Raw genomic sequence first — 12,987 nt, 5'->3', positions numbered from 1 at the left:
AGGAAGCTCTCTGGAGGTAAGAAAGGGGGTCCCATAGGCCCCCCAGACATCCCCCTGCAGGTCGGTGTCGGCAAGGAGGATCTCGGTCTCCCTTCTTTGAATTGCAGGTGTCAGATCTGGAATCCCAGGCTTTTTCAGGAACACTGTTACCCAAAACGGGTGCAGCCTCAAATCCTGATTCACCCCCAAACACTGTTTTCTTTGTGTGCTTCACAAGGGCTGTAATAACTTTGAGCGTCACGGAGTTTCCACTTGACAAGAAAGTGATTGGTTGGATGGAGAAGCGGAGTTGTTAAATCACCACAATAAAGCGCTGCATGTTTGGTATTCTCTATGAACCAGTTATTCAGGCAAATAAATGCATGGAATTGAGAATATTGTGTAATTTAGTTCCAAAATGGTATCCATTTTTTTTCCGTCATGGTCCACTATATAGAAATATGTACCATTGAGATATATTTTAGATACACGTTCCAAAAGATGCAAGATTTGTTTTTTTGCCCTTGATGTCATTACATTAATCCTAAACATTTCTTTTTTTCGTTTCACTTTGATTTTAGGAACGGAGTATATTTCCTCTTTATCGGCTGATGATTGCTTTGGATTGGGAAAAACCGCTTATAACGATGGTGATTATTACCACACAGTATTGTGGATGCAGCAGACACTGAAACAATTGGATGAGGGACAAGAAGCAGCAACCAGTAAGGTGGATGTGCTCGACTATCTCAGCTATGCTGTCTTTCAGCTCGGGGATGTGCACCGGGCCATGGAACTAACAAGGCGCCTGATAGCTTTCGGTGAGGAGGAATTCATTCAGTTGCATATCACAAAGGAATACTTGAGCATGGTGGGAAAAAAATGAATAGAGAACAAGTGAGAGTCTCTGAAAGGACACCGTTTACCTGGAAATGCATGTGTTCCACATTCCCTCTGGATGTGGCCACTTAGATGTAAATTTCCTTATCTGTGCAAACAACTTCAGTATGCCTCGTAGGGCAGTATGAAGCTTAATGGGAAATGGTGCTGCTCTGTTCGGTTTCAGAGGGAGTCAATGGGGGTAGGGGGCAAAACAACAATATTGCAATAAAGGAATTTTGCAATTAAGTGGCAGTAATCAGCCCATATGTTTTAGTTGCCCTTTCCTGGACTCCAAATTGTGAGATTTGCAGATAAGTCTGTCTGAAAAGTGTTCCGTCCAAATACATTTAGGGGGTTTCACTCAGGTGGAAAATTGATATATATATATATTCACTGAAAAAAACATTGGTTTCAGGGGTGTTATAGTTAGCCAGACATTTCACTCGAACAAAACCATTGAAATTCCTCCGATATAGTTAGTTGTACTAACTACATCTCGCGCGCCCGCAATCCACTGCTGATGATGTCACATATTACATCATTCATGACATGGTCAGTGACATCACTGATGACATCTCAAATGACATCACTGATGTTTCAAAAAGCCCCGGCAGGCGCGCATCCTCCCGTTTTTAAAAAAAAAGCAATTTTTTTTTTTTGGGGCCTTGGGGGTCCTTGTGGAACCCCCTGAGCAGGCCTAGGCGGTCAGGGTGCCCTGCCCCCTTTTCGCGTTTTGCAATGTTTTTTGGGGGTTTCTTGTGCCTCGGTTCTACCGAGCGGTACAAAAGGGGGTGGTGATGGATGGAGCATCAGAACACTCACACCCAGTCAACAGATCTGGGTTTGATCCATCACCGTTCTTTAGCCCACTCTGCCACCCCAGGTCAGACATGGCCATATGCAAATCAGTCTGACCCTGTGCCTCATGGGAACAGTCCAGCCCGAACTGCCAAGCCATGCCTTCCCTGGACCGGAAACAAGCTTCCTAGGACCGGTTTCTGGCATTTCAGCCGTCTTCAGCTAGGCTTGCTTGAATCCAGTGGCAAAGTGAGCAAGGGACTCACGTCTGAGCATACCCTGCCAACTTATGGCGAACAAAGCGGTACAAAAGGGGGTGGTGATGGATGGAGCATCAGAACCAATCAAACACTCACACCCAGTCAACAGATCTGGGTTTGATCCATCACCGTTCTACCGAGGCACAAGATGGCTGCCAACACTTCCTGATTCAGAGTGTTGGCAGCCAATTAAAATACAGCTTGTGCACGGCAGGGTGCGCTTAGGGTACGCGGACCCTCCGAGGCCATAGATATATATGTACTTTTAACTGTCATTTTCTCTGGAACTACTGAACGGATTTACACCATTTAAGCAAAAGGCACAAGTCTGAACTAAGGACTACCTCTTTGCCAAATTTGGTGTAATTCCGTACAGCTGTTCGGGCTGTAGCTGCGGCTAAAGGTCCTATGGTAAATTGCATGGGGAAAACGCGTTTTGGGACCCCCCTTTTTTCTCGGCCCCTGCTTGATGAATCACCGTGAAACTTTCAGTGTAGGAGCAGACCGCGATGATTCGTCAATCGGCGCCAAAGTTATTCCAAAGAGAATGTTGCTGATTTCCTATGGAAATAGGTCCTAACTATATCTACCTACTGGCGACCGCCAGTTGGTAATAAAAAAAAAAATATATATATATATGCTTTGGCTTTGTGAAGACGATCGCCTGATCGAAACGCGTTGTCAGTAAACTTTCATAAGTACATCAACCCTGGAGTGCGAGTCTTTATTTCCTATCCGACTGTGGAGAAGCTGGAAATTTTCGCGCTATATATATATATATATATATATATATATATATTCACAGAAAAAAACATAGGTTTCAGGGGTGTTATAGTTAGCTGGACTTTTCACTCGTACAAAACCATTGAAAGTCCCCCGTTATAGTTAGTTCAGCTAACTATAACTCGCGCGCCCGCAATGCACTGCTGATGACGTCACATATTACATCACTCATGACATGGTCAGTGACATCACTCATGACATCACTGATGACATCTCAAATGACATCACTGATGACATCACTGATGACATCATCCAGTGAATGTGTGTTTTTCTGAAAATTAAATATGTTTTATATATGTATATCTCAAGGTCGATGGAAGAATAAATGGGTATATAAGTGTCTAAATGGATGATTTGTTTTTGAAAAATTGATTGTGTAACTGACTGATTAAGTGTATCATAGTGAATACATGGCTTAGTGAGTAATGTTTAAATATGTAAATATCTGTATCAGTCTCTCACTTTGTGTATAAGTGGCTGCATGGGTTGGTGAGTAGCTACATGGGTGTCTATATAGGTTATTAGTTGTTTTTTTGAGTAGCAGTCTGAGTGTCTGCATGGTTCGGTGGGGGGTATTACGTAGTGCATAGGTGCATGAATGAGTGACTCACTGTTTGTATGTGTTGAACACAGCATGTGTGCAGGAATGTATGGGTGGATGAGTGTGTGTATGGGTGTGTTAGTGAGTGAATGACTGTCTCAATAGTGTCTTTATGAGTAACTACATATGTTTTAAACTAGTATATGTGACTATTGGTGTATATAAGTGAGTATATGTGAGAGTGAGAGATTGAAAGAGTTCCTGTATGAATAAGTATGTGTTTCTATAAGTGATTGTTTAAAAGACTAAGTATGTGTAAGTTTCCGTAGAAGTAAGTGTGGTGGTGTGTGTATAACTGTATATGCAAGTAAATGTATGTTTGATTCTTTATTAGCATGAGTGACTATGTGTGTGAGTAACTCTATGGATGAGTGGCATTGTGTAACAGGATGTATAGGTGTATGAGTACATATGATGAGTGAGTACATGTATGAGTGACTGTATAGGACTGTTGGTGAATGAGTGGATGTGTATGTGGATCTTAGAATTACTGAAGAGGTTGTTGTAACTGGTATTGGTATGTCCATTGTTTTGAAAATGTTAGTCTCTATTTTTGAATGTGTGTATCAAAGGTTATATTAGGGTGAGAGGAGGTCTGCCACTCTATCACAAGGATGATGTCATCAGTGATGTCATCAGTGATGTCATTTGAGATGTCATCAGTGATGGCATGAGTGATGTCACTGACCATGTCATGAGTGATGTAATATGTGACGTCATCAGCAGTGCATTGCGGGCGCGCGAGTTATAGTTAGCTGAACTAACCATAACGGGGGAATTTCAATGGTTTTGTACGAGTGAAAAGTCCAGCTAACTATAACACCCCTGAAACCTATGGTTTTTTCAGTGAATTTCTGAGGTTTTTTAAATGCTAATTCCTAACTATAACGTGCCTGAAACCTATGGTTTTTTCTGTGAATTTCAAAGGTTTTTTAAATGCTAATTTCTAACTATGCCTACAGAGATAGGACATGTGAAGAAAGAAGAAAAATGCACAGAAAGAAAAAAAAGAAGTGCAGAAAGAAGCAACAGAAGTCCTCAAAGACGAAGAAAAGTGCAGGAAGAAGGATAACGTGCAGAAAGAACAAAAAGAAGAGCAGAAAGAAGCCTTGTTGCAAAATCATCATCAACTTTTTCAGACGGATACTGGTGGTAACTGAGTCTGACTAACCAGTCCTAGAGCCAGTGCTATGTTAAAAGACACTTAGAATACAGTGAAAACACCTACATACACTAGGGAACATTATGCGTTGGGATCCCCCTGTGATTAGCATGACCTCCTCTGTAAGCCCCTAGTATATAATAGGGCAGGGGGATTAAAATTACCTCTTAAAACAGGCCACAGGGCGTTTTTGCACACGTTAACTCAGGCCCCGTCCCCTCCCTTCACCAATGTGTTAACACGCCCTGTGTCCGTTTTTAGTTGGGAGATTAAGTTCATTTGAATCCTGAGGGTCCCTAGGGTCCAACTAGCCCACTAGGTACCTCCAGTAAGTGCCACAGAGCTGCGTTGCAGAGAGGTGTAAAAAGTGGCACGGCCTGGACCATCTCTCTGGAAAGCAGCTCAGTGGCGCTTACTGGAAGCACTTGGTGGGCTAGTTAGCCCCCAGGGGCCCTCAGTATTGAAGGGAAATTATATCCCCAATTTAAAACGTGCCATAGTGCGTGTTTGCACACGTCACCTCAGGCCCCGTCCCCTCCCTTCACCACTGTGTAAGCGCGCCCTGTGGCTGTTCTAAGTTGAGAGATTAAGTCCCCTTGAATCCAAAGGGCCCCTAGGGTCAAACTAGACCACTAGGTACCTCCAGTAAGCGCCACAGAGCTGCGTTGCAGAGAGGTGTAAAAAGGGGCTTGGCCTCAGAACACCTGTCTGCAGCGCAGCTCCCTGGTGCATACTGGAGATGCCTGTTGGGCTAGTTGGCCCTCAGGGACCCTCAGTATTGAAGAGGAATTAATTCCCCAACTTACAACTCGCCAGGGGGCGCGTTTGCAGAGTGCTGCAAGGAGGGGGCATGGCCTCCGGCACGATGCCAGTCTTTTATTTATTTTAATTTTTTAAGAAGGGGGGCTGTGTGGTTCCCCTTCTTATTCTAATTTATTGGCCCTTATGACCCCATCCCCCAGGGCCTGTCTCCTAATTATATTTTTTTGACCCCAATCCCCAGGGCCGGCCACTGTTTTTTATAATTTAAAAAAAATATATATTTATAGACACACCTAGGACATGCTGGACAAACCGTACGTACCTATCACCATGACGATTTGCGTGATATTCATTAAAAGGCGACTATGCATACAATGAATCCACGTGGAATGTATTTACACAACTAGTGAAGCTCTGACATGTCTGATGCCCTACCGTGCCTAATCCCGGTAGACACCCTTGTCGTTTATTTATACAAACATGGGTAGCTATTGACGGGCACATTTAATACACATGCACACCAAGCCATTCAAAGGGGATTCGACCAAAACTTTGCAAGAAACTCCCTTCACGGTTAATAAAACACACATCCACTGCCGGATGTGTAATACTTTTTATTTTACTCTCTGGAAAGGGGACGAACATCACTTGAGAGTCACAGCGCGCTCCTGGCAGAGCCCAATGCTGTGTTACACCCACCATTGCCTGCCGAGTGCCACACACCTCTGTGTTGTATTCCACTAGCTAGTGCATATGCTATGACACTCTCTAGCCCATGTGCACTGTAACACCACCCCGTGAATTTGTCATGCCACACTGATCTTCGCACGGGTTATATTGCCCCATCTAACGTGCCTTCCTCGATGTCTATGTTATAACGCACAGTGCTATGCCATACATATTACAATCTGGGATCCATATCTTTGTCACAGTGCATATGCAACGTTACACTCCCCAGCACATATTTTATATTACAACTTTAGAGACTAGTTAGGTTACACAACACTGCCCTGTGCATATTACACTCCAAGGTGCATATCGCATAGCACGCGCTAGTGCCTGTGCTATCTCGCGCTCTCCAATGAATCTGTCATTGCGCACAATGTATTGCATATTATATTTCACGCCCGGTTCATCTTATATCACACTTTTTGGTGCATAGTTTATACCATACCCTATATATAGTTTTCATTTTGAATCGTGCTCTCAGGACTATGTTCTATATAACACTGTGTTCACCTACCCTTTTCACGGGCATTACATTTTGCGATAGGGGGTGGAGGGTCAGGGGGTGTTTCTGCCAAGTGAGCCCGGAGTCACAGTCACAAACGTCCTCTTCTTCCTGAATAAAAGTAAGATTATGCTGCATACTTGTTCATATTTTAAGTAGTTCGCACAGACACACGTTTTAAAAACAATAAAGTTCCTAATACCCGCCTTCTCTGAACAGTTAGCTTGCTGCCCCATCCCCCTCCTCCCTATCCTCTGTTGTGTGAATCCATGGACTATCCTCCTCCCTCCTGCCATGCATGGTCTGATGTGCTGCCACTGCCCTCAATTTAGTATGATGTACCAGTCCACTCCTCCTGCCCTCCATTGCCCAATTCTATGCCCCATCATTGACCTCCTGCTTAAACTCTGTGCTTAGCTTGCTGCCCCTATTCTCCTTCCCCCTGCCCTCCGATGTCTTTGTGCATGCCCCTGCTCCATCCTTTTTGCCCACCATGTTCCATGGACCTGCCACTCCTATCTACTCTGAGTGTTCTGTTGAGCTGCCCCTCCCCTCCCACCTGCTTAGCATTGTCAGATGACTGTAACCTGTCCCTGCCACCTCCACCCTGCCTGTCCACATGCCATGCCCCTATCCTCTTCCTCCTGTCCTACATGGTCCATTGTACTGCCACACCCTTCTGCCCTCCCTGGTCTGTTGTGCTGCAACTGCTCCTCCTGCCTGCCCCGTGCGGTCTGTTGTGAGGTCCCTTCCCCTGAACTTTCTTGTCTGTGCACAGGTCCTGACCCTCCCTTTTATCCTCCATCGTCCTTTGTGCATGCCCTTGCACCCTCCTTCTTGCCCATCATAGCCATTGTGCTGCCACTAACCCTCCCACTTGCCATGCATGGTCTTCTGTGCTGCCATGGCCCCTCCCACCTTCCCTATGTGGTCAGTTAGCTGCCCCAGACTCCCTCCCACCTTCCCTCCATGGTCTGTGTGTATGCCATCACAGTCTCACTGTTGCTCTTCATGGTGTGTCTTGCTTCTAGTGCCCATCCTGCCTGACCTCCATGGCTATCTTGCTGCTCCTGCCCTGTCCCCTTGCCCCCAGCCCTCTGTTTACATGTGCAGACCCCTACTCCCTCCCTCCTGGCTTGTCTGTTCCATTGTAATGCCCCTGATCCGTCCCTCCTGCCCTTTATGGTCTGTTATGCTGCAGCTTTCTCTCCTGTCTGTCCATTATGGTCAGCTAGCTACCATTGCCTCTTGCCCCTCAGTTCTCTGTTGTCCATGTGCATGGTCCTGTCCCCTCCCTCTTGCTTTCTATGGATTGTTGTGCTGCACTCCCGTCCCGCATGCCCTGTGTGGTGTATTGTGCTGCTGCAAACCCTGATGCCCTCCCTGCAGGGTCAGTTTGGTGCACCTCTCCATGTCCCTCCTGTCCTCTGTTATCCAAGTCCATGTCCCTACCCCATTTCCTTCCATGATCCAATGTACCATACTTGCGAACATTTTGAACTTGGTAAAAGGGAGATTTTGGAAGAAAACTAGGGTATTGATTTTCCCCTTTGAGTTACATTGAAAAAGAGGAGATTGTAGACAGGAGACAGATCAAATAAAGCCCATTTGAGCTTAAAAACATTGGACGTTTCCTGGCTGAATCTGGTCTGTTGGCATGTATGGTTGTACTACCATTGCCTCTTCCTTCTGCCCACAATGGTCTATTACATTGCCACAGCCTCTCTTGCAAGTCCTGTATTGTTTTATTTGTTGCCCCTGCCCCCCTTTCCACTGCCCTCCATAGTCTGTTGTGCTTCCACCGCCCTTCCTGCCTGCTCAGTGCGGTTAAATCGTTGCCTTTGCACCCTCCTACCTGCCTTCAATTTTCAGAGTCCGTGCCCCTGGCCTCTGCCTCTCAACAGTATCCTAATGAACAACTAGATTGCTAACATTCTATATTTATTACAAAAGTGTGGAACGCCTGACGTCATCTTGATGTAATCAAAACTGTAATACCTAGAGCATTTCCTTTAGAAATTACATATATGAGAGGGTCTTATTGGCATCAAAATTATGGTTAGTGCTCTAAAAGACTAAAATAAGGACATATTTTCTGAGTTTTCAAATAGCGACAAAGCACTTTTAAATTATTTGTTATCTTTATGTTTTTTTATCCAGTTGACCACTTGATTAAATGTTGCACTTAGGGGAGAGGATGTGGTGTTACTTCCAGAACTGCAGACTTTGCAACTGGGGAACCAGGTTGGAGTTTCTGCTTCAGCTCGACATTCTGTGATTCTGGTCAAATCACTTAGTCTCCCCATGTCTACAACCAAAATGAATTTGTTCTTGTGTGATGTAACCAATGCTCATGTAAAGCACTCCAATACCTGACAAGTCTGCACTATATAACACTGCAAAAACACAAAATAATAAGTGTTTTGCACACTTCCGTCATTGGGCTATATTTGGGCTACATCTGGGTGATTTTGGGCTACATTTGGGCTCTTTTGTCTCCGGTGGCCATCTTGGGAGATTTATTTGTTATGAAGTTTCCTAATTTCCTCATGTACTGCAGTCTCCTCAGTAGGAAATGCTTTCAGTTTTTTACTTTGATTCCATCATGAAGGTATTCAGATATGTCACACATTTGCCATAAATTCTGAATGTTAGCACTCTAGTTGCTCATTAGATCACTGTAGTAAAACTACTGTTCACCATGGAAGTCTGCTCCTGGTATTAAAAGTGCATGTTTCAGTCTGCATGTCAGAATTTTTTAATGAAATAGAAGAGGATTTGAGAAGTCACTCAAAATGTACCCTCATTTTCTTTCTTCAGCATTAATCATAATTTCTATGGAAAAATGAACCCCCTCATTTTGTTCCTTTTTAAATTAAACGTTTTAAGAGTTACCACTTTAATCCAAGCAAGATGGCTTCAGGTGTGCCATACGTTTATCATAAGTAGGACTGTTAGCGCTCTAGTAGTTCTTTGGAACACTCTGGGAAGCTGCAGTAGAACACAAAGGAATCAACTGACAGTCTCTGCCCTTGTTGGATGTACATGTTTTACTGAGAATGTCAGACTTAATTCTCACATGACTGAGAAAGATAATGTGAATTTACAGAAAATAAGCTCTCAGTTTAGCTTATAGATCACCTTCCAAACCTCTGTGGTAAAAGCATGAGATAATATTTTTCTCTCAATCATGATATCCCAGCAGAAGGCTTTTTCACATGGTGAAATCACCTTAGAACATACCACAATTCCTAAAATGAGTATGGTACCATCAACAAATGATTTATAATGTAACTAAAGTCTTAAAACCTTCTATTAACTGCAATGCTTTTTAATGAGGTGCTATCATGTATATTGGTCCCAAGATGGCTGCCAACACTTCTTGGATGAAGTGCTGACAGCCAATCAGATCTCAGGATGAGATGTGTGGTTAGGCTCCGCCCACATATATATATGATTTTACTTTTGATTTTCTCAGGAACTACTGAACAGATTGACACCAGACCTGCAAAAGGCACTTCCCTGACCTGAGGACTACCTCTTTGCCAAAGTTCAAGTAATTCTGTTCAGCCGTTCGGGCTGTACCTTGGACTAAAGGTCCCTATGGAAAATTGCATGGGGAAAACGTGTTTTGGGACCCCCTTTTTTCTCAGCCCCCGCTTGACTAATCCCCCCGAGACTTTCAGGGTAGGAGCGGAGCGGAGCGCCCCACCTATTTTGAAACTTTCGCGAGGATTCGTCAACCGGCGCCAAAGTTATTCCAAATAGAATGTTGCGGATTTCCTATGGAAACACGGTCCTAACTATAACTATCTACTGGCGACCGCCAGTAGATAATATATACATATATATATATATATATACATGTTTTGACAGAATACCCTTGCAACACAGTTGTGAACCTTTCTAACATTCATTTGACTGAACCCGAAAAGAAGATCTTATCGTTGGGGCTGTCATTCTGTCCTAAGAATCGATTCAAGTATGCATTAACTAGAATTGACATTTTCAAAGGAATACGAAAATTAAAACTTAAAAAATTCCATTTGCTTAACAAAAAACTTAAATCACCGCCACACAGCGAAATTACAACACCTAATCAACCTACTTCGCCTCCCTTCAACCTTACAGGATCAGACATACCCATCCTAAGAGACCTGGAAGATCTAGCTCAAGAAAACTCGCAGTCTGATATGGCCTTGAGCCTCAGCGACATTGCTAATAACACTGGATGTAAAAACATGGAGAAAACACCATTCAAACCCAAATCCACCTTTACCCCAATAGCTATTAGAGACTCAATTGACATCTTCAATGAACAAGTCACGGTGGGCATTAAATCTCTAAAATACAAAGTTCAAAAAACATTCAAAAACAAAACAAACAAACAAGAAATACAGTACCATCAACTCATGAAGAAACTTAAATCTAATCCACAGATAATCATTCGAAACGCAGACAAGGGGGGGGGTAACTTGGTAATCTGGGAGAAAGCACAATATATCGAAGAAGCCACGAAACAACTATTAGACCGCAATTGCTATGGCCGAAGTGACAACATAAGTTTAAAATCAACCTACAACTTGTACTACACGAAGTTATTGGCTTGGAAAAGTGTGGGGCTCATTTCGATTGATGAATACAAATACCTCAAGAATGATACTCCTACAACCCCAGTCCTCTACTTTATACCTAAACTACACAAGGATCCGGTCAGACCACCAGGAAGACCCATAATCTCCGCACGTAATAGTCTAATGGAAAGAACATCACAGTACATAGACTATTTTCTGCAGGAACATGTTCGAGGACTACCTTCTTATCTCAGAGATACTAGTGATTTCCTTTTAAAAATCAATGATTTTATTTGGCAAAAACAGTTTGTACTAATGACAATGGACATCACTTCGCTGTACACAAGTATCAACCACCAAGATGGGATAAGGACCATCCAATATTATCTAAACAGAAGACCCCCAGAACAAGATCAACACAACAAAATGCTTATTCAAATGATTGAATATTGTTTACATAACAACATCTTTCTCTTTCAGTGTTCTCTATTTCAACAAATTCGTGGAGTAGCTATGGGGCCCAGCTTTTCCCCCAGCTATGCATGTCTGCATATGGGCTGGTGGGAAGAGCTGGTCCTCAAAAACAAATATGAGACTATTCTTCGCAAAAATGTAAAACTTTGGCTGAGATATATCGACGACTTGTTTGTGGTTTGGGATGGTACAATAGCGGAAGCTAAAGAGTTTATTAATATTCTGAACACCAATGATCTCAACCTAGAATTTACTGCTAACAATCCTGAGAAAGTCAATTTTCTTGATGTTGAAATATACATCAATGAGGGGACATTAGTTACAAAAGCTTACAGAAAACCTACAGCGGGTAATTCTGTGTTACATGCCTCCAGTGCCCACCCTCAACACCTAATCCAAAGCATTCCCTATGGTGAAATGATAAGGTTGCGGAGAATCTGTAGTAACTCCAGTGATCTACTAGCGGTACAGCAAGCTAGTAAAGATAGATTTTTAGAGAGGGGGTACTCTAAAAAATGTATTGACAAGGCAATTCAAAAAAGCATGAAACACAGCAGGGCCCAATTGCTCTTAGCCAAGCCGCTACCTGTCAAACCTAATATACCATCCCAAAACGCTGACACCCAAAAGGGCGACTTCAGGATTATTTTGGGCTACAGTCAACAAAAAAAAGAGATTTATCAAATCATTAAGAGAATCTGGCCTATCTTAACTAACGATCCAGTGATAGGCCATTTGTTGCCCAAAAAACCTACCATTACTTACAGTAAAGCACCTTCAATGAAGGATGAACTAGTACAGAATAACCCCACTGAAAAACCACAGAGTAATTGGCTCTCTAGCAGAAAGGGCTTTGTCAAATGTAAAACATGCAAGGCCTGTCTCAATGGTATAAACAAAACATCTTATAACACACCCTTCAACTCGCACGAAATCAAAATTGACAAGGCCCTAACTTGTAAAACGGATCATGTTGTTTATGTTCTTGAATGTCCCTGTGGTTTGAAATATGTGGGAAGCACCAAGCTACAGGGACACAAAAGAATATTACAACAAATCCGGGCGATCAAGAACACTGACCAAACATATCCAGTGGCCCGTCACTTCAAGGATCTGCATCAATCCGATCCCAAGTTTCTAACATTCTATGTGATTGATGCTATACCTAGCACAAAAAGAGGTGGCGACAGAGAAAAGGCACTGCGCAGACTTAAACTAGATACATTTTGGAACTAGATTCCAAACATCCGGGAGGCCTTAATATGACCGAAGACCTCCACACATACCTCTAGTTACAATTAGGCTGGATTAAAAGTTGCATCAAGGTATTATACCAGTAATAATAAAACACCAGCAAACACATCAAATATTTAGACAGCTGATCTTCATGGTCACGTACCAATATAACCATTATGGTGTCTATTAAACTATGACAAATGTTTTTAATTCCATTTTTCATTACTATTCACACAACAGAGTAT

General features: G+C 43.0%; 1 protein-coding gene across 3 annotated transcripts in view; it reads left to right on the top strand.

Moving 5' to 3' along the window:
* Positions 1–12,987, top strand: part of P4HA2 (prolyl 4-hydroxylase subunit alpha 2) — a 388,236-nt gene that overhangs the window by 193,690 nt on the left and 181,559 nt on the right. For all 3 annotated transcript variants that reach the window (XM_085618047.1, XM_085618048.1, XM_085618049.1), the window contains exon 6: positions 561–800. In XM_085618047.1, the coding sequence (XP_085474173.1) occupies positions 561–800 (240 nt within the window). The remainder of the gene's footprint in view (positions 1–560; positions 801–12,987) is intronic.

This window comes from Triturus cristatus, chromosome 7, assembly GCF_964204655.1.
Source record: "Triturus cristatus chromosome 7, aTriCri1.1, whole genome shotgun sequence".
Classification (NCBI taxonomy): Eukaryota; Metazoa; Chordata; class Amphibia; order Caudata; family Salamandridae; genus Triturus; species Triturus cristatus.
Note: the sequence above shows the minus strand (reverse complement) of the source record. Positions and strands in the feature narration are given on the sequence as shown.